This window comes from Marmota flaviventris, chromosome 5, assembly GCF_047511675.1.
Source record: "Marmota flaviventris isolate mMarFla1 chromosome 5, mMarFla1.hap1, whole genome shotgun sequence".
Classification (NCBI taxonomy): domain Eukaryota; kingdom Metazoa; phylum Chordata; class Mammalia; order Rodentia; family Sciuridae; genus Marmota; species Marmota flaviventris.
Window position 1 is genome coordinate 17,840,083 of NC_092502.1, and position 26,542 is coordinate 17,866,624.

The following is a 26,542-nucleotide window of genomic DNA, read 5'->3' on the forward strand; positions in this document are numbered from 1 at the left end:
TTGCTATATATAATTACAGCCCCAGTTGTGGGGATTTAGACAAGGACTTCTTGAAAAGAGGGCCTTTTTGAGCCTACCACAATCTGAATAGATGTCATATTTATAAGGTAGAAAATAGCCATTTAATAGTGAAGGATTTAGGTTGAAAGGGCCTACCAATAGCAAGGCAATATGGGTAAAAACAGAACCACAGCAGAACCCTCCACTGTGGAATTTCAGAATACTGAAGGCAGAGAGAAGGGGAGGAAAACATTCAAGGGGTAAGGATTCTTGGTGGCTCTAGAGTTTCAATTTAGCAACACTAGAAGCACAAACAATAGGGCAGTGTCTTCAAAATTTGGTGAAAAAAAATATTTCCCAGCTCAACTTTGATAGCCAGGCACTCAGTTAAATCTTAACATTTTTATCTCATATGCATCCTTCCTCAAGCAGCTACTGAAGGATGAGCAACTAAAACACAATAGACTGAGAGAGAAAAAATGTGCAGGTAACAGGAGATCCAGCAAAGAGAGAGGAAGGACGTTTGGGGACGGCTGTGAAGGGAGATCACAAATATATAGCAACCAGTAGAGGCTGGAACAAAATGACTAGAGAACAAAATGAAGGGCTTTTGCCATTGTACCACCATCGGTCATAGGCTGTTGGTGCCTATGAACAAAATACATGACAACTTAAAATAAAGGAGGAATGCTTTGTTTTGGCTCACGGTTTCAAAGGTTTCTGTCCATGCTTGGCTGGATCCATGGGGCCTGAGGTGAGGCAGAACATCATGGTGGTAGGGAGTGGCCATAGAAAGGAAAAAGCTACTCTGCTCACAGGAGCCAGGAGTCTGCAGGTGTGGGTGGAGGAGTGGGCCTGGAGACAATAAATACCCTTCCAGGGCAGGCCCTCAGAGTTCTACTTCCTCCAACAATTCCCCACTGCCTAGAGTTTCCAGGACCTCCCAGCAGTCCAATCCACCATCGGTGGATCAGAGCCCTCATGATCTAATTACTGCCCCAAAGCCCCATAACTGAACACTGCTGTATTGGGGACCAAGCCTTCAACACATGTGGAACCTTTGTGGAACATTCCAGATCCAAACAATAACGCCACTTTTCTTTCTCTTTTTTTTCTCCATGCTGTGATACCCGGAATAAGATTCTTACTTCACCACTGACACACCTGAAAGTCAGAGGTAGGTAACAATTAGCTTGAAAGCGGAAAATACAGAGCAACCCAATTCCCTTTGCAATACTCTTACTGCCTACCCAATCCCTTCACAAAGTACTATCTTGTAGTAGGCCCAGTTTTCCCAAGACTCATTGATGCCCTTGCCCTTGGAATCCCAAGGAACTCTGAAAACTTTCAGGAAAATCGAAACCACAGACAAAGCAGTCAATCTTCTCGGAGCCGTCACTTAGCAGTGGAAATATTGCACTTTTCCCCCTTGGTTAGATGTGTGCTATTTTGAAACTAAATAATGTATACTGGAAAATACAGATGTAGATTATAAACAACTGTAAAAATAATAAAGATACTAATACAAAAGTCTGAATACTGCCTCGCACCTGTTAGGATGGCTACTATCAGAAAAACAAGAAAATAACCAGTATTGGTGAAGACACAGAGATACTGGAATGCTTGTGGCCTTTTTGGTGAAAATGTAAAATGGTACAACTATCATGGAAAACAATATGGCAGTTCCACAAAAGAATCAGAAATAGATCACCATAGGATCCAGCAACTCCATTGATGGGCATTACCCAGAAAAACTGAAAGCATAGTCTCAAAGAGGCATTTGACATCCAGATTGATTTCAGCATTATTCACAATGGCCAAGAGGTGGAAGCAACTCAAATGTCCATCAACAGATTTATTAACAAAATGTGATACATACATAGAATGGAATATTATTGGGGCCTTGGAAGGAAATTCTGAAATATGCTACAACATAAATGAAACTTGAGAACATTAAGCTAAGTGAAATAAACCAGTTTGAGACTTTGTATGTAGATATGAGGTATTTATAATAGTCAATTAGTAGAGACAGAAAGATGGTAGCTGTCAGTGGCAGGGGAGAGAATTAAGAAAATAATGGTTCTTGTTAATGATTATGAAGTTTTGGTTTTACAAGATTAAGAATTCTGGAAATTGGTTGCATAAAAATGTAAATGTATCTAACCGAAGTGAACTGTACATTCCGAAGTCATTAAGATGGTAAAGGTCATGTTAGATATGGTTTACCACATTTTTTAAAAAGTATGAGGAAGGGAAGAAATGGTCACCTCTAGGAAGAAAGAGGCATTATGATGGTTAATTTTATGCCACATTCGACAATTTGTTTGGGTCAAGGTATATCCGGATATTGGATCAAATGTTATTCTGGGTGTTTCTGTGTGTTTTGGATGTTGACATTTTAATCAATGGACTTTGAGTAATGCAGACTGCCCTCTAAAATGTATGTGGGCCTCATCAATTACAGGCCTATGTAGAACAAAAAGGCTGGCCTTCCCTAGGGAAGAAAGAATTCCCCAGCAGACAGTCTTCGGATATCACATTCAACAGCAGTTTTTAACTTGAGCTGGAAAATAAGATCCCCTAACTGTCCAGGCTGTTGGCCCACCCTGCAGATTTTAGACTTGCTAGCCTCCATAATCATCTGAGCCAATTCCTTATAACTAACACATACACACACACACACAATTTTTTCTCTCTCTCTCTCTACAAAATCCTAATACACACACAATAGGGGAAAAGTATTTAGAGAGCTTCTAAGGTATTCATGAAGTTGTATTTCTTAACATGGGTGGCAGGTATGAAAATTTATCATTATTCTTTAAATTGTATCTATATTTTATGTACTTTTTTATTTTTATTTTTTAGTTTTCATAGGACACAACATCTTTGTTTGTATGTGGTGCTGAGGATTGAACCCCGGCTGCACGCATGCCAGGTGAGCGCGCTACCGCTTGAGCCACATCCCCAGCCCTATGCACTTTTTTTGTATGTATTATTCTCTTCAAAATAAAAACTTTTTTTTTCAAAGAGTCTAAAGTTGAAATGCAACCAATCCATTCACCAAAGTTCACATATTATTAGGAACACTTTTTGTACTGATCTATTTTTTTTTTAGATGTTGATGGGTCTTTATTTTATTCATTTATTTATATGTGGTGCTGAGAATGAAACCCAGGGCCTCACAAATGCTAGGCAAGTGCTCTACCGCTTAGCCACAACCCCAGTCCTACTGATCTATTTTTCATCAGTGCTTTATAGTCATACATGAAAGTAGAATTTTCTGTGACAGCTTCATGCATGCACATGACATATTTTGGTTAATTTCATTCTGTGTGCCTCCCCTTTCTCATCTCTTCTTCCTCTCCTTCATTCCCCTTCCTTTACTCTATTGTTCTCCCTTCAACCCAACCTTTTAAAAAATTCCTTATTTCTATCTTCTGCATATGAAACCTTCAACCTTTTGACTTTTTTAGTATGATTTATTTCACTCATCACAATGTTGTCCAGTTTCATCCAGTTACCAGCAAATGATGTAATTTCATTTTTCTTTATGACTGAGTAAAACTCCATTGTATATGTAGACAACATTTTCTACATCCAGCTGTCTACTGAGGACACCTAATCTGGTTCTATAATGTGGCCATTGTAAATTCTGCTGCTATAAATATTGCTGTGCATGTATCAATACAGTATGTTGATTTTAGTTCTTTTATATAAATACTGAGTGGGATAGCTGGGTCATTCGGTAGTTTTCATTCCTAGTCTTTAAGGAATCTCCTATTTTCCAAAGTGGTTGTACTAATTAGCATTCTCACGAACATTCTCGCCAGCTTACAAACAACTCTAAGATTTTAAATAAAAGAAATAGCCCAAGCCTGATAAACTCATCTGTAGATAGAAATCATTAAACTTACTAACTTAGGTTTGGCAGAATTATGTAAATCACACAGGATGGATCTGTAATGGGTCATCTAGAGAAATTGAGAGGTTTTTTTTAAGTTGACATTAGGAATGATCAAAATCCCTAGTGCCTGAGAAGACATGTTATCCAACGAGATACATGGTGTCAGAAAATTTCATGTCATATATGAAATTTTGTCATATAGCATGCAGTTTTTCCATCATTCATCCTCATCTTCTCTTTTCAGTGTGAATTCTAACTATGGAAGAACACCTCTGAAAGCCAGAACCATAAACACATTTTTAATTTTCTGAGGACTTAATATATATATAATATATACTTTATATATATATATATACACTAAGCACTTAAAGCCTGGGGGATAATACTGTAGGAGAAAAAAAAATTATTCCCAGCCCTCCAAACTGCCAATGTGTTTGACTTATCATGGATAAGTTTTAGCATCTCACATTAGAATATTTTGAGGCCTTTATATCAAATTTACATTTTTAAGGCAACATATTTTGAGTTCTGTAACAAACTAGCAAAAAATCAGAATTGTTTAATGTTATAAATTAGAATGTATGTTATAAATTAGAATCAAGGTGGGGACTATGGAAAGCAGAACGATTGTAAGTAGAGCTGAGCAATTTCATAGCCATCTTTCTATATAAATCATTTGCAAGTAAATACATGAATTTGAATGTATCCAATTTCCAGAGATAAAATTATGTGCATATAAATTCAAGTATTTTACCATTTCTGTGGCAAAATACAGAAGTTTCAGAAGTCATTAGGCAAAAGACATTGCAAAAATAATTTATCTTTGAAATCTCTCAAAGTTTATTTCCAGAATATTATAAGTACACTTCTATCATGAGCCAGGAAGCAGAAATGAAAACAGAAAGCATTATGGGACCTCATAGTCCCTGTAAAGGCTTGTCCCCAATGACCTAAGGATCTCCCACTAGTCCCCAACTCCTAAAAATCCCACCAACCTACCTACCATATATAATTTTATTTTATTTCTTATAATTTTATTGCAGAAAACTTGGAAAATAGTTTTTAAGTCACAAATAAAAACCGCTAGTAATATTATTTTTGAAATTCTTAGTATCTTTTGACTAAAAGTGAAGGTAATATTGACAATAACAAGTACAGCACCTCTCCCCCAAATCTCAACTTTTAACCATTTGGGAATTTTGCAGCCATATTTGCAAATATCTCTTTTCCAAGAATTTCTATAATAGGTCTGCAAAAATAGGAGATATTCATTTAATTCTAAAAAAGACTTGAAGTTCATAAAGTAAAAGTAACTTGGTGGTATGGTTTGGATGATGAATATCCCCCAACGGTCCATATTTAAAAGGCTTGGTAGGTAGGTTGGTGGGATTTTTAGGAGGTTGGGACTAGTCAGTGGTCCTTAGGTCATTGGGGACAATCCCTGACAGGGACGGACTATGATGTCCCATAATGTTTTCTGTTTTCATTTCTGCTTCCTGGCTCACGATAGAAGTGATTTATTCCACATGCTCTCTTGATAGGATGTGCTGTTCTTGCTAGAGGACCAAAGAAATGGCACCACTTCATCCTGGACTAGAACCTTGAGAACAGTGAGTCAAAATAGACCTCTCAAGTGTACTGCCTCAGGCATTTTGTTATAACAACATGAAGCTGACTTATACATTTGCCACTAGCACCTGGTAGAATCACATTCAAATCCAAATTTGGTCATTTCTTTTTACTATATATATATATATATATATATATATATATATATATATATATATATATATATATAATGCTGCCTTTAAGTCAAAAAGCTCATGACCTGCTTGACTTTGATTTAAAACCTGTCATATTGTTAATGAGATTATTTTTCAAAGATTTAATTTAAAATCCAATAGTTCTTTGAAAGGTTTTGCTACTGGACAGCAGTGTATTTCTCACTTTTTGACAATGGCTGAAGTGATTACTAGTCTGTATTAAAACCCATGTGAAGTAACAACTTTATGACATGAAAGTGTCTTAAGCATACAGACTGAGATATGTTCAAGATGTTATACCTCTCACATATTGAGACACACCATAACTGGAGCTGCTTGTCCTTGATTTAAAGCCCTCATTCTGGTTCAAAAGAAAATTTAATTTCCTCCCACTCTTTCCCAACAGCCCTTCAAAAACAGGAGCAAAACAAAGAATGAGGAAACCTTCAGCAGTCATTCTAATGACTTTTTTCCTGGAAAAACATGTTTTCCCTTGGTACTGCGGATTGAACCCAGAGAAACCTTACTACTGAGCTACCTCCTCAGCTCTTTTCATTTTTAGTCAGAATCTCACTGAATTGCCCAGGTTCAACTTGAACTTGTGTCCTCCCTCCTCAGCCAAGTTGCTGGGATTATTTATAGGTGTGCCCACTTCTCTTCTTTGGATCTTATTCCGCAGATACACATTTGGGATGTGTAGCGTATATGGATACTTGTGGACACAGAATGAAATCTGACAAACGTGAAAGCTTTACACAGCTCATTCAAAGCATGCTATTAAGATTTTATAGTCTAAGCACATCAGTTACAGAATGATTAAATTGGTTTTATTCATTGACATAATGGAATAATGAAAGGAATACTTAGCTCCTCCTTTTGGTGGTTTGCTGGTACCTGTTGGCCTGTGTGGCTGTTGGTGCAGTAAGCCACGGGCTTGGGGCCCACTACAGGGGTCTGCATAGCCACTGGCATGAGGGAGGGGCAGTAGTCTGGAAATGCTCAGCTGTCTCATGGAGACTTGTGTGATGAGTGGGCGGACTTTTGATCAGTTGGGTTTTATAAATGAGTTGGGAAAATGTATTAAGAATAATGGGAGATAGGTTTCTGTTAAGAGAAAGGAGCTACAAATACACAAAGAGAGAAGCTAAAATAAACCCTGATGATAAAACTGGATTGGAAGTTACCAATGTGAATTTTCTGGCTTCTTATGTAGGGAGATGTCAAGATCAAGGAACTCTTCCAGATTGAAGCTAAAGCAACATGGTGACAAATGCCATGAGTACTTCTGGAACTGGCAGCCCTATAAAGGACATTACTGGGTTACCTAATGAAATTAGAATGGGGATCCATACCTTATTGAATCAAAGATAACTTCTTTTAATGAGTCATGTGTAAGTGCAATTCTATTCTTATAAAACACACTGAAGTGACAAGGCACCATGACTTCAACTTAAATAGTTCAGGGAAAATATAGCATATATGTGTATTAAAAAAACACAGAAAATAATATACATGTATATAACAGCTGACAAATGGAGGCCCTGGAAAGGGAATAAAGGTCCCTGTACTTAGGGCAACTTTTCTGTAAGATTTAAAACTTCATTTTGAAATTTCAAAGACTCTCTCTATATAGAACAAACTAAGTGAAAAGTAAGGTGGCAAAATGTATATCATACCACTCTTTGTGTAAGAGGGATAGGGAGAGTACGGACACACATTTTTATATATTTCTTTAGTTGTAGATGGACACAATATTTTTATGTGGTGCTGAGGATTAAACCCAGTGCCTCACATGTGCTAGGCAGGCACTGTACCACTGAGCCACAACCCCAGTCCTTGAGTATATTCTTGTATATGCAAAACACCTCTAGAAACATGATCTATATTGGTTTCTTGCACAGATGGAAAATGGGTGGCTAGAAAAGAATGAGGTTTCTATTCTCTGAAGTTTTTGAATTTTGGGTTATATGATATGTAGCAACTTAAATACACTTTTTTTTTAGCATTTGCCAAATGCAAGTGTCACACTGGCTACCTTAGAAACACCCAGGAAGTATTTAAAACTAGATGAGACTGGGAGTGGTGGCACATGCGTGGAATCCCAGTGGCTGAAGCAGGATGATTGCGATTTCAAAGCCAGCCTCAGCTATTTAGCAAGGCCCTAAGCAACTTAGGAAGAGCCCCTCTCAAAATTATAGCAAGGGCTGGGGATATGGCTCAGTGGTTAAGTTCCTATAGGTTCAATCTATAATTAAAAACAAAATAAAAAACAAAAAAACCTTCTAGATGAGTAGGCCTCAATTTCCAAAGTTCCATTTCAGCAGGTCCAGGGTTAAGAATCAGTAAGATTTCTCCAGTTAATCCTCAAATATATGGCACCTGGGAACTGCTGTTTTAACCAAATTACCCAAGTATGATCCACTCTAATCCCAAAATTTTAAGTATATTAGGAAATTAGAAATACTGTGTCCAATGACAGAAATAAAACATAATCTGGGAAAAGAAAACTTCAAAAGTGAAATTAGAATATTTGCAATGACTACTGAATAGAAGCAGCCAAGTCATAGGAGTCAATTTACCTTCCTGGCTTCCCTTACTAAGAACTCAAGTACTGTCCAAGCCAAGGTCACCTGAAAATTACATAGCAATTTACAACATATTCAAATACTCTGCATTTTTAAGAAGGTATATTCTTTGTAAATCTTTGTAAATGCATAATACACATGATTAGTTATTTTTATTCAGTTAGTACAAGCAGATAAAGTCACATTGTAGATCTCCAGTGTTGAGTTCTTCAGTGTTCAATTTATTGGTGTGCTTTCTCTCAACATACATAAACTACATTTTGTATGCATCAGATATTACATAACAATATAATTTTCTTTAAAAAAAGAAAAAGAACAATTGTTTAGGCATTACATTTAAAAAGAATACAAGAAAACTAAGCATTACATGCCAGCAGTACATATTTATTATTCATGAGTGGTCAAAAGAATTACAAGATCTATTATTATTATTATAACCACACATATGAAATATTACTTAGCAACATGGGATGAAAAGAACAGTTCTATATTTATATTTAAAAATACACATACACACTCTCTCAAATGCTCACCATACACTGCTAGGAAAGCAGGAGGCATCAAGCTGCAGAAGTTCCCATATACATAACATATTGAAGTATCTCAAGCATAAAAACTGTACTTAAGTTGCAAAAATAAAGTTTCTTTCTTCAAATATTTTGATCTGAGCTCAAGCAAAGCACATAATGAACACCAATGATTTTTGTATGACTTCACACTTTAAACAATCAACATACAAGTCAACAGCTTAAAAAAAAAAAAACCTGAAAATACAGAACTCGTAGAAATGAACAATGCATTTCATACAAAATAAGTCTACAGCAGATTGATTCATCCTGGCTCTAAATATTTAAGAATCAAAATTTTATTTCAAATTGCAAATTAAGCCAGAACAAATATGATAAACAAAAATCATCACTAAATAAAGCATCATTGCCCTATAGTTTCTTTAGACAATTTCACTAGTGCAAGAGCATCATTTACCTGAAAGATATATTTAAGAGTCACAATTAAAGAGTACCCATACAAAACTATTTCCTTTTTTCTTTAAAAAGTGCCACATACTATATACTTTTCATTAAAAAAAAAAAACAAACTAGTGAAAGACTGTCTGTCTCCATCTCTTGTCAATGAGGAAAGGCCAGAGTGATTCCTTGATTCCAATTCGAAATGGTGTTCGCTGGCCAATGCCCAAGGTCTCCAATTTGGAGCAGTCAAGCTGAGCATTATGTGGACGTTGTGCTCCTATGACTGGGCTGTCAGTGATCTTTAAGGGAGAAAATAAAAATTGCAAGTCAATGAAGGACCACACCTTCAGGCTTTTATTCTTATATCATTTTGCATATAGTTCCAGAAAACTGATTTGTATCATCCCTGGAAGTAAAGTATTATTTTGATGGCAGACATTTAACTTCATCAATACTCATGGACTTTTTTTTTTTTTTTTTAAAACAGATAATAATTTAGAGAAAAGTATCACTACAAACTGAAAACATATGAGCAAAGTTCACTCTGATTAGTACCAGGAAATAAAGTTATCCAAAAGCAACAAACAATAATACACACTACAGTGAAGGATCTAGACTTTTAGGAGTTTTTAAATGCCATGTACTTACAGGTCTTAAGTGACTGCTGGGGAGGTTGAAGGCATCTGCAATTGCACATGCCATTTCATACTTGGTCATCTGTTCATTACCAGACCAGTGAAAGGTTCCCTTAATTGATGGGTCCTATAGAATAAGGACACAAAAAATTCAAAATAGTTTCAAACTTTTGGGTTGAATGGAATGATAGATTTGACAAGAAAGCTAATTTATAAAAGATCCAAGAACTAAAATGCAACATTCATTTTCTGGAATACTTTCCACAATTATCCAAAAATCCAATTCCTATTACTCTTACCAGCTAAGCACACATACAAAATATTTTTCTAAAATTCATTCTGAAGAACTTTTTTGAAATAAAAATGTACATGCCTCCAATTTTACATAATAATAACCCTGAAAATTAAGACATTTTCATGGAAATAGACTAAGTTAATGAATACTTTAAATTATTCTAAAAGGCTAAAACCAAATTTAATAAGCATTTTTTTCAAGATAATTAAATATCCTTATTATAAATAATAATATACTAAAAAAAAAAAAAAAAATCAAAATACAGCCAGGTGTGGTGGTTCACACCTGTAATCCCAGAGGCTCGGGAGGCTGAGGTGTTAAGCAAATCAGTGAGATCCTGTCTCTCAATAATATACAAAATAGGGCTGGGATGTGTCTCAGTGGTCAAGTGCCCCCAGTTCAATCCCTGGTAACAGGGGGAAAAAATAAAAATAAAAATACATATTTTATATATATATATATATATATATAGAACCGTGCTATTAACAAAACTTTAAATCTGCCCCTAATTCTATAGACCTTCTATTTAGTGCCAACTTTCTCAAATATTTAAAATTAACTCTTATTCAAATAACAAAATACAAATTTTTTTTTTCTTTTGGCAGTACTGGGGACTAAATCAATGGGGTGCTTTATCACTGAGCTACATCCATAGCCTTTTATAAACAAAAATCATCACTGACCTCAAACTTGCGATATGCCTGCCTCAGCTTCCCAAGTCACAGGTATTACAGACATCCACCATGCCACATCAATTATTCTCAATGTGGGTAAAATGACTAAATTCCTACTTAGATTCTTCTTCGGCACTACAATTTTCTGGGGGTTACCAAGGATTGAACCAGGGGAACTTAACCATTGAGCTACACCCCCCAGCTGCCTTTTTTATTTTGAGATAGGTTGTTGTTAAGTTGCTTGGAGCCTTACTAAATTGCTGAGGCGGGCCTTGAACTTGCAATTCTCCTACCTCAGCTTCCCAAATCACTGGGATTATAGGTGTGCACCACCTAGCCTGGCTGGTACTACATATATCTTAATCAACAAAACTTCTAAGTCATTAGGTGATGCTGGGTGCAATGGTGAATACCTGTCATCCCAGTGGTTCAGGAGGCTGAGGCAGGAGAATCGTGAGTTCAAAGCAAGCCTCAGAAATTTAGCAAGGCCCTAAAACAACTTGGCGGGATCCTGTTTCAAAATAAAATATTAAAAAAGCCGTCGATGTGGCTCAGAGATTAAGGACCCCTGGGTTCAGTTCCCAGTACCAAACAAACAAAAAAGACATTAGTGGCTGGGGACATAGCTCAGTTGGTAGAGTGCCTGCCTCACATGCACAAGGCCCTGGGTTCGAAAAGATATGAGGTAATTAGTTTATTACCTAAATAACAACTACAAATTTTCTGTCACTCTTGCAAAAAAAAGAAAAAAAAAAAGATGGGGTCTGTAAATATGTAAGAAATAAACAAACATGAGAATATTTTTATCCTTTATGAATATAGTGTATTACCTATAAACTATTTTTGTTTGGTCTCCTAGTTTCAAAAAGGCATTTTTAACTTTCACTGACACTCCAAGCGTAGCTATGAAAGTATAAGCATGGAAAAGACAAGTGAATCTTAATAAAGATGGAAGCTAGGAACCATTCCTGCCAAAGACTCACCAGCATTCTCTTCTCTGCCAGCTGCCGACACACAGTAGCCACATCTTTGACATGTGTGGGAAACCTCTGCTGCCAATGGTCCATGTTTGCTGACTTGTTGCTGAACTGCACTTTATCAAACATGACCGTCACAGCACTTTCTTCAAGCTTTTCAACTTCTCCATACAGAACAGGAATTCTCAAAACAGCAGCTCCTAGAGATTAATATAAACAGACATTTTAAAACCTATTGTTTCCTAGGTTTTGATAAAAGAACAATATATGGATTTAAGGAGTATCACAATAAAAAACTTGCCTTTTAACAAAAATATACCAAAATAACACAGCTCACCTGTTATCATGCCAACTTAATAAACATGATCTTAAATACGATAAACATCTTTTGTCACTTGGGATGTGTTTACATGTAACATTATTATTATTATTTTTTAATCAGTACTAGGGTTTGAATCCAGAATGCTCTTACCACTGAGCTACATCCCCAGTCCTTTATTATATTTTATTCTGAGAGAAGTTTTGCTAAATTGCTGGGATTACAGGTTGTCTACCCCTACACCTGGCCCCCAATTTCTATATTATAATCATTAAAAATAAAACCTATAGGACAACAAATACAATAAATAATGCTGATTGGATGCCAGATTAAAAGAAAAAACAATAAAGAACATTTTATTCAAAGTAGAACATAGCAATTATAAAGATGAGCTAGGCATGATGGTGCACACTTATATTACCAGTGACTTGGGAGACTAAGGTAAGAAGATCACAAGATATAGGCCAGCCTCAACAATTTAGTGAAACCCTGCTCAAAAAATAAGAAGTGGAGAGGGGAGGGATGACTGGGGATGTAATTCATGTAGCATGTCCCAGGGTTCAATCCCCAGTACCTCAAAAGAAGGAAAAAAAAAAAAAAGAAAGTTGCAAAGATGTATACGCATATATTGATAGGACGGGAAAAAGTCTAGATGTACAAATCCTTCAGGATTTTAAAAAATCCTTGTTTTTTCTTTTTATTAACTATATTCTCTAATTTTTCTCCAATGATTTATATTCCTTGATTTTAAAACCCAAAACAAAACCATCTCTCTCCTAAATAAAATTTCTGCAAAACTTTAATCAGGGGCTAAAGAGGAATTTCTTACCCAAGTTATTCTCCAGGACTGCCTTTTCTCCTTCTAATTTTGTTTTACCATACAAATTTAGGGGACTTGGTATGTCTTCCTCACTGTAAGGTGGATCTGTTCCATCAAATACATAATCTGAGCTAATATAAATGAGAAATGCTCCAATTGCAGCTACAAAAGAAAAAAAAATGAATCTATTAAGTCTTTTACAAGACATTACTCTTCAGTGGAATTTAGAACAGTGTGTTCTGTGCAATATTACAAATCTCTTATAACTCATCTACAAAACTTTAATCTTTAAAAACTCAGTGATGATTTAATATTTTATGAAGATTTTATGAAGTCATCATTACCTGCTTCCTTAGCTAAATTCCCAGAAGCATCCACATTAAGTTGAGAAGCAGCATCTGGCTGATTCTCTACAACATCTGGTCTTCTCTCTGCTGCACAATGTACTATGACATGAGGCTGGAAGGTAAGCATTAATGTATTTTTAATCCAAAATGGAATAAATTAGAGGAATTACAGCTTTTCCAGAGTAAATTAATTCAGAGAAAAATGTTCCTTAAATCAATATTTCTTCAACTAAGAATAAATTGATCACTGTTAATCTTTAATGTAGTATTGTCACATTTCTTCATTCCCCCGAAGGTTCAAATTTCCTCAAATATATCTAATAAGTCCGCCCAAAGATAAATTTTGTAATCCTTAGAAAAAAATCAGAAAAAAACTCTCCCAACTATGTAGAAATAGAATTTAAGTATCAAAATAAATTTTAATCTCCCGATTTGAATGGGAGACCTAATATTTAATATATTTATGACAAAGGGGAAGTATTATCAATTGCAAATTCAAATCAAAAATTTTTTGATCAATTGCTTAATGAAAATCAAGTATGCGCAAGTACATATTCCTAGTTGAGCATCCAGACTGCCACCTATAAAACAGATATTTTGGGAAGACCAAGAATTTCATAATCTAGTGGAAAAGACGAATGTAAAGAGAATTTCACTGATGTGACAGACATCAAGATAAAGGTCTATAAAATAAAAGGTCCTCTTAGACAAAAGGCACCTAGTTGCCAGAGGAGCTGAGCGATAGCTAAGATCTAACAAGACGACTGACAGAGGCAGTGTATTATATACCAAGTTTCCTCCTTCTCAACAATTAATTAAGGAGACAATCATTGAGTGCTTCCAAGACTGTAAGTACATAATCTGGAATGCTTCTTAAAATGCAACATTCTGGACCCCAAGAGGGATGATTTCCTGAGTTACAATCTCAGGGAATGAGACCTGAGAACATGTTTTCAAAATGATTCTGATGTTGGTGCTTCAGATATATAGATAAACTATGTAGTTTTTGAAAAATGTTTTTAACTTAGAAGTCATTCACAAATGTGAAGGATTTTATGAAAAGCTTAAGTTTTTGTCTTTGCCAACCTGTATCACCCTAAGCTTTTTAATGATTACATATACCTTTGTCATACTACAATAAACAGTACTGAATATTGTGGGTGCTTTTAAATATATCATTTTCCCTCTCGACAAGCACATTTTCTATGTCATCTAGAAAATCCTTAATAATTCATGTGTGTATTTAAATAAACAGACAACCATACCTGAAATTCATGAATGATGTGATGAACTGCATTAGTATCCAACAGATTAACCTGTTCAAATTTTGGTCTTGCTCTTCTAAAACCACAACCAACAGCATGCCAATTATTCTGGTGAAATTCTTTGTATACAGCTCTGCCAAGGAGTCCAGTGGCACCAGTAATTAGAACCCGCCTACTCGGGATGTTTACTTCCTCCTAAAAAAGAGAAAATGTGATTATTCACTTTGAAAATAATTCCCTCAAAGAAATGAGTTGCCATATTCACTAAATACCTCAAGTCGACTGCTTTTTAACCTTCTGTCATATCTACAAGTCAATACAAAGAATAAAAATTCAACAAAATGCATCAACAACTTTATCACTTCAAAGTTTTAAAGGAAAAAAACATAAAATGATCATCTTATTTGATTTAGATTTCATGGTAACAAAAGCAGGTTTTACATTTGATTGATGATGCCCCCCCAATGAGTAATAAACAGAAACTTTATGTTCAGTTTATAAAAATATACAAGTCTTAATCTTTTTTATGGTCTGATTAAGTATTTAGATTATAACTGCCAATATGTTTATATAAGATGACATTTCTACTTTTCAGTTTTTAATCCCAAACTGTCCTTCAAACCTCAATTTATTTATCACATTTTGATGGTTCTGAGAATTAGCCAACATTTCAAAAGAGCTTATGTGAAAAAATAAATTGAGTCTTCACAACACAACATGCTTTCTAAATTTTACCGGATTGGAAAATGCTGAGTTAACTTTATATTTGCCTATATGAAATAGCTTCAGTAAACAGTGATGGAAAAAAAATATTTTAAATTGACCTATGTTCCTAGATTTAAAAACAATTATACACAGACATTTAAGAGAAACACTATTTAATAAAATGTAAATTCTGGATATCCAAGACAAAGTTTCAAAATTTCTCTCTTCTCAAGATGAGTAACATTAAATTTCCTCCGAGACTCCAGAAAAAAATCAACTTTCGCCATCTGGCAAAAGATGTAATTGGCTGTGACTGGTGGTATACACCAGTAAACCCAGCAAGTCAGGAGTCTGAGGCAGAAGAATCTGCAAATCTGAGGCCAGCCCCAGCAATTTTAGCAAGACCCTGTTTCAAAATAAAAAATAAAAGAGGGTAGGGGATATAGCTTAGTGGGCTCAATTCCCAGAAGTGCAAAAACTAAACAAAAAATATATACACATACGTGCACATAAGTTAACAGTAAAATACTTTAAAGACTTAATTAAGTTTTATCAACTTGAAGCCTTTTTACTTCAAGTGTTATTTTAGACATCTAAGTCTGAGCTGTCAAAAACTATGTATACAATAACCAAAGACATTTTTTTAAAACCTTACTTCAGTTATATTACTTATACACTTAAAAAAAAACACAAAAGTCAGATATTTCTAGCTTATGAAAAACCTGAAATGAAAGGGCTGACAGGAAAAACCAGTAGAGGATAATTTTTTTTTTTTTTTAAAGAGACAGAGAGAGAGAATTTTTTAATATTTATTTTTATTTTTTTTGTTCTCGGTGGACACAACATCTTTGTTTGTATGTGGTCCTGAGGATCGAACCTGGGCCGCATGCATGCCAGGTGAGCGTGCTACCACTTGAGCCACATCCCCAGCCCCCAGGATAAATTCTTAAGAATCATTATTATTGTTTAGTTCTACCAATTTCAAAACATTTAAAAAGTTTAAAGCAATCTCATCCATGTTCTCTGTTGCGACATTTGGCTCTAAACCACTTGATTTATGCAAAACGGATGTCAGTCAGCAAAATATTTTCTTTGAATTTTGGCAAGAAAACAGTTCTACAAAGATTTAACTGTAAAGAGGAAATAATATTCCAAGTCTAGTAAAAATAAGATTCAGAAAACAACTTAGGCAGAATAAATTTTCCAAACTCCTGGGAAGATACTATGAAAGACATAGGTGGGGCAGCCCTACAATCCCAACAGCTCAGGGGCTGAGACAGGAGAATTTCAAGTTCAAGGCCAGCCTCAGCTGCTTAGCAAGGCTCTCAGCAACTTAGACTCCTGTCTCAAAATACAAAATAAAAAGGGCTGAAAATACAACTCAGTGGTAAACTGCCCCTGGATTAAATCCCTTCCCCCGAAAAGAGATGACTTAGTGTATTCCAAGTTTCTCACTTTTTCCTTCACTCTAGAGAAGCAAATGAATACTTAACAGTTCTCAGGTACCACTTCGTTCAGAGAAAAGGCACATACTGAATCCTAGGAACTCAGGAATCCAAGCAAGAGAAGCCCAAGTTTGAGATCAGCCTCAGAAACTTAATGATACCCCCCCACCCCCGCAGTCTCAAAAAATAAAAAGAACTGGGGGTGTGGCTCAGAGGTAAAGCAGCTCTGGCCTTTATCCCACCCTTCTTTTGTTCTAGTGAAAAATGGCTGACACTTGTTGGAGCTGTGACTCCCTTCCCAGACAGAGGCCCCAGTAAAAGGTTTGCCTGTGTATTTGTACTCACTCAATTTCATTCCTATTGTCATCACATCAAAGTTCGCAGTCCATCATTACAGTGAGGTCCAGAATCAACTGGAGAGCTTTCAGAACTGTAGGTCTGATACTCCGCAGTTCTAAACATTTTCCAGGTGATTCTGGCTTGGGGCCTGTACTTTGAGAACATTTGTAATCTTAAACTCCAGGAAAGTGCAAAGCTTTTCATAAAGATACATTTCTTTTATCCAAACAAACAAGATACTGCTATTACCTTTTTAGAAATGATAATCTTTCCCTTAAAATGGAAAACTGGATGGGGCTGGAGATATAGCTCAGTAGGTAGAGTGCTTGCTTCACATGCACAAAGCCCTGGGTTCAAACCCCAGCACCACCCAAAAAAGGAAAACTGGAAATAGAAATCAAACCACAGTGGTTATGAAACAGTGAATCTTAGGATCTCCGTACTTGACTGATTCCTGTGGAGAACATTTTCTGGTGAATGAAAAAGATGAATTTTATGAATGTGTCACAGTTTGGCAGGCTTTTTTTTTTTTTTTTTTTTTTTTGCGCTATCTTAGAGCATCTTAAAATAAAAGCCCAGATGATCTTATGAATCTAAGAGCATCTTTGATTTGGTAAAGTATTAAGTTTAAGAAGAAGGCAGCTAGCTGGGTGAGAAGGCACATGCCTGTAATCCCAAAGCCCAGGGAGGCAAAGAGAGGAGGGTTGCAAATTCCAAACCTGCCTCAGCAACTTAGTGAAGCCTCAGCAAGTTATTGAGTTTCTGTTTCAAAATAAAAAATAAAAAAGGGGGCTGGGGATGTGGCTCAATGTTAAAGTACCCAGAGTTTCATCCCCAATACAAAAAGAAGGAAAACAAAAAAATAAACAAACAGGACTTGAATTTTGTAAAAGGTTTATCTGCATCAATTGACTCATTGTTTCTTTTTACCTGTATTCTGTTAATACAATGTATACCATAGGTTGATTTTCTCATGTTGAAATGTTCTTGCTTTGCAAGAATAAATTTCACTACATCATGGTATAAAATCCATTGATCATTCCCTTGGGAAAAAAAAAAATCAAACAAAAAAAGCTTTTGTTCTCATGGAACTATAACACTATAGCAAATTACATGGGGCTGGGTGTATAACTGTAGTAGGGCTTTTGCCTCGGGCATGCATTGGGCCTTGGGTTCAATTCCTAGTACCAGAGAGGGGAAAAAATTAAAGGTTTAATTTGAAATAGAATACACTTTAAACACAAGGACTAATTAGATGAATTCTAAATTGGGCAAAGGTGTGGGAGGGGAAATGGGGGTAGAAAAGATGGTGGAATGAGATGGACATCATTACTCTAAGTACATGTATGAAGACACAAATGGTGTGACTCTACTTTGTGTATAACTAGAGATATAAAAAACTGTGCTCTATTGTGTAATATGAAGTGTAATGCATTCTGCTGGTCATGTGTAACAAGTTAGAATAAAAATAAAGAAAAACAAGAACAAGGGTTTCATGAGTAAAACACGACTTTATAACCTTATACCTTGGAATAATATATAAGATCCCAAGAAGAAAATATCAAATAATATACATTACTCAGGAATCAAATGTTAATGCTTAAGAATTTTCTGTTATGAAAAAATGCAAGCACTATTGAAATGGAAATAACAGTATACAACCTTATATTTGAAATAATTCAAGTGTTATATAAATGTAGGCTGTTCCACTTTCGTAATTTCCAAAAGAGGACCCTGATTTTTAAAGATTTTATCCATGGTAAAAAGAAAAAAGTTGTAAGCTGAACTTGAGTCTTATTGTTTCTATGGTCAAGCCAAATACAATGAATCTTGTTTCAACTCTCTGAACCTACATTTGGTTTGGTCAGTGATTAAAGTTTCATCTGCTATGCTACAAACTGTCATTCTGAGAAATTATTACATATCTATTGATCCAATTTCTCTTTGGCAAAATGAGGCATGTGGACTAGATGACTAAGGCTCTTGCAACTTTAAGTTCTATAATTCTACCATTTTCTAAATTATCTTTCTTACAAAGGATCTGAAGAGGGAGAAAAGAGCTTCATTTACTTAAGGTAACTTTTTCCCCTTTTCAAATAGTTCAGGTCTCTCTAAAGACACAAAGAGCACCTTCTGTCATCTGTATAAGAGCAAAACCCAGCCCCCCCCACCCGCCCTTGCCATATGGATTGCAAGTTTATTGTTAATTGAGAAACAGAATACACATTACAAATTAAAAATACCCAAAACAGCTCTTCCATTTTCCAGTTTATGTTTCTATATAAACTAAACTGTTCCTGAAGCTTTTAAAAGTACATTGTTTTGTTGTTATAGGAATATAACTAACTTTAAATATTACTTTAGACTATCATTAATTTACTTCCTGCAAAACACAGGAATGTCCAAACACTTCAAGGAATGAAGAAAAAAAAAAAAAAAAAAAAGCTGCCAGGTTAACCAAACCACAATAAAATTGAAAATATTTTGTCTGCCTGAGAAGTCTGCTTTACCAAAAAAAAAAAAAAAAAAAAAAAAAAAGTTATTTTAAGGGTAAAGCAGATCAAACATCAGTTTAACACCCTAACTGCAAAAATAAAACCAAGAATCAATAAGTGGGAAGCCATCAAACCAAAAAGCTTTTGCACAGCAAAGGAAACAAGAGTATGAAGAAAGACCTTATAGAATGGAAGAAAATCTTGGCTAGCTACTCCTCGGATAGGGGATTAATGTCCACAACACACAAAGAACTCAAAAACTTAAAAAAAAAAAAATCAATAAATGGGCAAAAGAATAGAAACTTCTTAAAAGAAGAAACACAAATGGCCAACGAATAAATTAAAAAATTACCAACATCTCAAGCTATCAAGGAAATGAAAATCAAAACAAAACTAAGTGCAGTGCAATAGTGCACACCTGTAGCCATTGGGGCTTGGAAAGATGAGCCAAGAGGATGGCAAATTCAAAGCCACACTCAGCAACTTAGCAAGGGCCTCACCAAAAACAAAACCTACACTAAGATTTCATCTTGCTCCAGTAAAAATGACAACGATTAAGAATACAAACAATAACAAATATTAGCAAGGGTGTGGGGAAAAAGGTATGCCTGTATACTGTTGGTGGGACTGCAGATTAGTACAAGATTCTGGAAAGCTGTATGGAAATTTCTCAAAAAACTAGGATTGAACCTCCACATGACCAAGCTATCCCATTCCCTGGTATTTCCCCCAAAGTTCTGAAATTGGCAACCTACAGTAATACAGCCACCTCAATGTTTATAGCAGCACAATTTTTAAGAGCTAAATTATGGAATCACCTAATGTGCCTGTTAAAAGATGAACAGATTAAAGAATTGTGATGTATACATACAAAGGAGTTCTACTCAGCCATTTAATGGTAAACACATGAAAATGGAGAATAACATGCTAAGTGAAGTAAGCCCAACTCAAACTCCAAGGTCAAATGTTTTCACATATGTGGAAGCTGGAGTAAAAGGGGGAGAGAAGAATGGGACAACACAAAGATAAAGGAAAGATCAGCAATGAAGGAGGAGATCCAGGGCTGGGGTCCTAGCTCAGTGGTAAAGCTCTTGCATATGTGAATGACTAAGTTCGATCCTCGGCACAGCACTACATTAAAAATAAAATAAATAAATAAAGGTATTGTGTCTATCTACAACTAAAAAAGTAAAAAATAAGTAAAAGAAAGTCTAGTATAGAAAGGAGAGGGGAGGGAGGAAAGATGAGAAAAGGGGAGGATTATAAATGAAACCAAATTCCATGCATTTATAAGTTTGTCAGTATGAACCCAGCTACCATGTATAACTACAAAGCTCTAACAAAACAAAACAAACACCAGTTTGTCACTCTAAACATATCTGCCATACTGTACAAAGTCTTAGGTATATGAAATGCAACCACTTCAGGTGATCAGACACTAAAAAATTCTTGAAATATTAAGTACATATAAATAAATACAGAGCTAGTACTCACGCTATCTAATCAAATGATATCATATTGTATAGATATTGGGAGATGAATGGCTCTTTCCAAATGGTTCAACAGAATACTCTGGGGCAGTGATTTCTCAAAAAGTAAAGTGAAATATCATAAATATCTGAAAGGAGTTAAGAAATTTAGTATCTTAATACTTTAAGTAATTTTTAAATTTGGCAAATTTTCACAATGAATTTTTAATTAATTCTCCCAGTGTTCCTACAGAAGTGGACCTTTACCTACGCACCCCTGGAATTTAATAAACTAAGATCTCATGACTACTTACATAGGTCTGACTCTATTGTCACCCTATTATTGTACCACACATAGTATTCTTAATAGGAATCATTAGGAGCTGCTTCTGTAACATCAACTGTAAGTGTCCTTGTGAACCAGTGAATTTTACTGCTACAGGTTTTGAGAGAGCAACAAGTGGGTGCCAAGATCTTGTACCATTTTTAATTGAGGAAAACATGAAATGCCATTTTTCATTTCTTTACTAAACTTTAAAAACAAAGTAAGCTGTATATACACACAAATAAATACATGTATAAAATAAACGTATTGCAGGTATACAAAGCAATTGGTAACAGGTACTCAGCAGTTTGGGATACATGGGAAGATTGGTAAAGTTTTGATAGATGGGCTACTTAAACCTTGGTCTCAAAGTGAGTTGAAAACAATACATTACATTTTGGAAACAAAAATGCCTCATTAATAAAAACAGCCATATCCTATATTCTTTCTCACATCTATAACATATTGATACAGGGATTAGCAGTCTTCCAATCCTCAGTGCTGCCTATATTCTGCGCATGGATAAATGTTAAGGTGCCTAAAACGGAATGGAGGGGAGGATGAGGGGATGCCAGGGATAGATCTTCGAAACATCACTAATCACTTTCCATCATGCAAAATGCAGGGGTTCAAAGCCCTAGACCATAAAACCACCAGCCATGCCTCAGTTTTCCCTTCTGTAAAATGAGGGAATAACAATCTCAAAACATTAACGAATGCGAAGCGCGCGGCCTGAAGTGCCTGTACAAAGCAAGAGTTCAGAGTTGTCACAGCCAACACTGATGTTTCTGAAAAGCTATCTTCCCCTCTTCTTTCTCAAAGCTATGAACTTGAAAGATCAAGGAACACAAACAAAACATGAAGAATAAAGAATCAAAACAGAAATAACTGCAAGCCCCGCCTCCTGGTCCCCAGGAGGGGAGGACAGAAAACTCGAAAATAAAACCTCCGCCTCGGAGCTTCCTGCCGCAGCGGCTGGGAAAGCGGACAGTGACTGCTGCGCGCAGAAGTAAACAAATCTGGCTGCGTCCCCAGCGGCTCCGCGACTAGGGAGGAGGCTCCGGAGCGTCTCCAGCCAGAGGCAGCGAATCTGAAGGGCAGCAACTAGAAAACTACCCGAGCCCCCGAGGCAGCAGTACTCTTCGCCGACCAGGTTCCCACAGAAGACTCCAGTACCACTCACCTCCACCAGCCGGCAGCTCCCGGGAACGAAGTGGATGGAGAGCTCTTTCTCCCGTCCTACCATGCCCGCCGTCTTCGCGCAGCCGCCGGAGCGGCCGCCACCTCCCCGACCCCTAACTACCTCGGGCAGCAGCTCAGCCGTCCTCGGCCCGCCTCCCCTAGGCCAAGGCCGACCCCGCTCACGGCTTCCGACTTCCGCCGCCGTGGTCGCGCCTGTTGATTGGCCACGCTCCGCGGACGCTCCAAAAAGGGGGCGGGCCCGTGCAGGACGCTCTCAGCCCACGCGCCAAATCTTAAAGCGACACACAAAACAAAGACTCTGACCTAAGCAGTGAATGCAAGTCCCCCCCCCCCCCCCGAAATTGTTCTATTTTCTCTTTCCACTTATTTTTTCTTCTTAACTGGGCAGGGATAGAATTAAATCGCCTAGAATTTCAGGTCTGCAGGACTTGTACAGTACATCAAAATCAACAACATGCAACATATACAATAGAATAAAACATTTAAAGTCCGGCGAGGCAACGAAAGGACATAGCTCTAGGGCATAAAGCGTGGTCTTTAAGAGATTCAGTAAAAGACTGGAATAAAAAGTGCAAGCATCTGAGTTATTAACATCTCAGGAATCATTTGTTTTTCTAGAATCCTGAAAAAAATAGTTGTGAAATTTCAAAAATTAATTTTGCACCAATTTTAAAATAAGGTGTGGGAGACGAGATGAATCATCTGGGTATCTCTTCAAAACATATCCATATCCATAGTAATTAAAACTGGTAATGAAAATTGGTAATAGATCCTGGACTTGACTTCTCAGTATCTTTACCAGGAGTCAAGGCCAATGTTTAAGAAGCATCGGCTTAGAGTGCCTCGCCAGCCTCTGGGAACCAAGCCTTGGTGGGGAACGCAGATTGAAGAAGGATGGGGAGGGCGAAGCTGGGCGTTTTCCCACCTGTATCGCTTTTTAAAAGTAAGTCAGTGCTTGTCCCGCAAGCACAAGGCCCTGGATTCAATCCCCAGCACCACCACCAAAAAAAAAAAAAAAAAGTAAATCAGCAGAAACAACAGCACAAACGATTGAGACTGACCAAGCATTTAACTGAATTCCCTTCCAGTTCTAAATCTCAAAAGACCCCTGTCAGCCAAGCTTCTGAAATTTACGCCGGGAAGGCGTGTGTTGGGGGCGGGGGAATCCGACACAGAGCACGAAGGGTTCTAGGATTCTTCCACTTTTAACTGAACCGTGAACCTTGTGAGTGTGCAAGTCCATACACCGGAATGAAAGATTTAAAAGTTGCCCACAAACGTGACCATCGCTTGGATTTCCCTAAAAAGGTCTTATTTTTAAGATCCCTCTGGTTTATTGTAGAACTAAAGATCAAACACCCTAAGAAAGTTTTTCTACCTCAGAGACCCGTGACTTTCCTTCCTCCCAACCTCCCAAATAACTCACTTCCTTATTCACGTAAACACAAAAGTTTTTGTGGAACAGTAACCAAAGGCAGCTTGAGATTCTTCACCCTCCCCCCACCGCTTTTTTAAATCCAGACAGTTTAGTGCTTGTGAATTCATGAATTTAGCATTATTTAGGAAATTCTAGTGCGGATTGCCCAGGCACTAAACAAGCATAATCAGGAGATGATAAAACGGCTGAGGAAAGAACTGACTCAAGATCCTCTTCTTCATTATCTGTCCTTAAAAGTGGGAGTTTTGTTTAAAGTTGTTAGTTTTAATGTGTGATGCAATCTAATCTTCCTCGAGGAGGGAAAAACTGGGTCCATCTAGGAGATTTCAAGAGTTTACATATGTAATTGGCATTTTAATTCTCAGAGCCTACTTGAGTGAGGAACAAAGTACTTCTCTGTATTTAAGAATCTGGTTTGATGTTTGCCAGGTAAAAGCTGGGTATAGGGCCTGTGGATGTAGCCCAGTGGTAGTGCAAGTGGTTGAGCCCAAGACCCTGAGCTCAATCCCCTGTACTGATGGGGGAAGGGAAAACTAGATACAGTTCTAGGGACATATATTCGGGTACCATTTCTAATCATTTCCTTTAATGATAGGTTCTGTGTGCATTAACTATCCTTTTACAGACAATATGCAACTTCACAGGGAGGCCAAACCCAAAGGGAACGGCCTAAAACTAAAAGTTAAATGTTAGCAGATTCAAGTCACACAAAAGCTAATGCATGAATAAAATCCTTGATTACATAGAACCTTTACTTATCATTACATTTAATTTGGCATATGAAACTGCTGTTATGTTTTGCATTTATTTTTGTCAATTAATGTTAGCTGAGGGCTCCATAACCAGGTTTCCTGGGTCAGTAACTCAGTGTCCTAAGGTTATGCTTTAAGGAAATGAATGACGCCAGTTTCTATTTTCTTTACATACCCATTCTGCTTGTACCAGGCGTTCACCGAAATGCTTTTAAACACACTCTTAATTTCTTTCATTGCTAACTCTTACCTGTTCCATGTCCTCCGGCATTTCAGGCATGATTCCAAAATTACTTCGGGAAAACAATCGGAATAGGTCTCAGCAACTGCCTTCTCGGGCTGGCTCTTTGTTTCCTCCACCTTCAGAAAGAGTAGGCAGGCTCAAAACGTGAGGCGCAGCTTCACTTGACCTTTTATATTAGCATTTTGATTCCAATCCCGGAACCTCGTGCAGTTTTCCACAAAGCAGTAAGCTGGCAGCTGATTCCCCGTGGTAGTTTCCAAAATACCCAATGAGAAGTTTCATGTTTCATTGCCAGACAAACTAGAATCCATTATCAAAACCATATGGCAGAAACAGCTATTAAAAAGAAAACAAAACCCTACAACTTCCTGTCCAGGCTTGATGAAATTTTCTCTAGTAGAAGGAAAGCATAAGCAAGCTTTTGGAAAGCACAGTCCCAGTAAATGATTCCTTTCCTAAAATAGGTTATACCGTCATATCTTACTATAACAATGTGTTTTGTAAAATTCTCCAAAGCTTTTCCCCGCAGTGATTTTTAATTATTTCAAGGGATAATAAAAAGCACTGGTGGTAACAGCACACGGATGTGTGAGTGCAGCAGGTTATTTCCATTAACATTCTTTGGCCCTCTCTCTTATTGTTTGAGAAAATGGTAGGTGAAGTGGCCTTAAATCTAGCCAAGCATTAAGGAGTTCTAGCCAGAAATTCCCAAACTTGAGTGCACCACAAAACCTATACAACAAAATCATACTCCAGAAGTTAAGCAAAATAATTATATTGTAAAAGTTAAGTTTTGAACAACTGTTTTGGATTATGGCTCTGTGCCAATTTAAAAAGCAACCAAAATTGCCATTTTAACTGGGCTTGAAAAAAATTACTTAAGTCTTTATATTCTGCTCATTTAGAATTTACAGCACATGGCAAACTCTAGGAGGCATTCAGAGTGTCTACATCATAAACTTTTGTTGTTTACATTTTTAAATTCTTACTTTAAAAAAAATTTAAATTTAGTTTTTTAGTTGTAGATGGACACATTATCTTTATTTTATTTGTTTATTTGTATGTGGTGCTGAAGCCAGATTTAAAGTTAGGTAGTCAGTGTAGTTAGGTAAATCAGGTCTAATATCGAGTATGATCTAAAATGGAGGCTATGTTGAGAATGAATTCAGGGAAATGCAGGACAACTCATGGAATGTTAATGAAGTCCAGGAAAAAGCCCAAGGCCAGAGCCCATCTCAAAGAAGTGTTAATGAACAGCCCCCAGCAAACATGAAGATAACCCATCCCAAAGAAGTGTTAATGAACAGCCCCCAGCAAACTTGAAGGTGCTGACTCAGAAGTCCTTCCTGACCAGATTACTTCTTTGGCCCACCTGTGTCCCACCCCTTGGGCCTTCCCACCTACATTCCATCACTGAAAGAAACTATAAAATGGAGAGACAACCGCACTTCCACGGATTCCATCTCTTGGGTCCCCTTCTTCCTCCTGGAGAAGTGTTTTCTGCTGTCCTTTAATAAACTTCTATTTTCTACTCTGACCTTGCCTGGGTGTGCTTCTCTGGTGTTATGGGGAAGC

General features: G+C 36.8%; 1 protein-coding gene across 3 annotated transcripts; it reads right to left on the reverse strand.

Moving 5' to 3' along the window:
* Positions 1 to 8,452: 8,452 nt before the first annotated feature.
* Positions 8,453 to 25,234, reverse strand: Mat2b (methionine adenosyltransferase 2 non-catalytic beta subunit). 3 transcript variants are annotated; one of them, XM_027938724.2, is made up of 7 exons: positions 24,974 to 25,234; positions 14,553 to 14,747; positions 13,285 to 13,399; positions 12,950 to 13,102; positions 11,808 to 12,001; positions 9,869 to 9,982; positions 8,453 to 9,519 (listed from the first exon to the last, which is right to left on the reverse strand). In XM_027938724.2, exons 1-7 carry the CDS (start codon positions 25,001 to 25,003, stop codon positions 9,349 to 9,351), a joined length of 972 nt encoding a protein of 323 aa, XP_027794525.2. In that variant the 5' UTR covers positions 25,004 to 25,234; the 3' UTR covers positions 8,453 to 9,348. The 3 variants fall into 3 exon arrangements, with proteins under 3 accessions (XP_027794525.2, XP_027794524.2, XP_071468104.1); XM_027938723.2 differs by lacking the exon at positions 24,974 to 25,234 and adding an exon at positions 22,514 to 22,693; XM_071612003.1 differs by lacking the exons at positions 12,950 to 13,102; positions 24,974 to 25,234 and adding an exon at positions 22,514 to 22,693.
* Positions 25,235 to 26,542: the final 1,308 nt, after the last annotated feature.

What these genes read in the sequence shown, in the direction of transcription:
- Mat2b (XM_027938723.2), bottom strand. Translation starts at nt 22,576, where the DNA reads ATGGTAGGACGGGAGAAAGAGCTCTCCATCCACTTCGTTCCCGGGAGC. An exon ending in ACATCATTCATGAATTTCAG is followed by an intron (nt 13,400 to 14,552) that starts GTATGGTTGTCT and finishes CTTACCTTCCAG; the next exon opens with CCTCATGTCATAGTACATTG. An exon ending in AGTCCTGGAGAATAACTTGG is followed by an intron (nt 12,002 to 12,949) that starts GTAAGAAATTCC and finishes ATTAATCTCTAG; the next exon opens with GAGCTGCTGTTTTGAGAATT.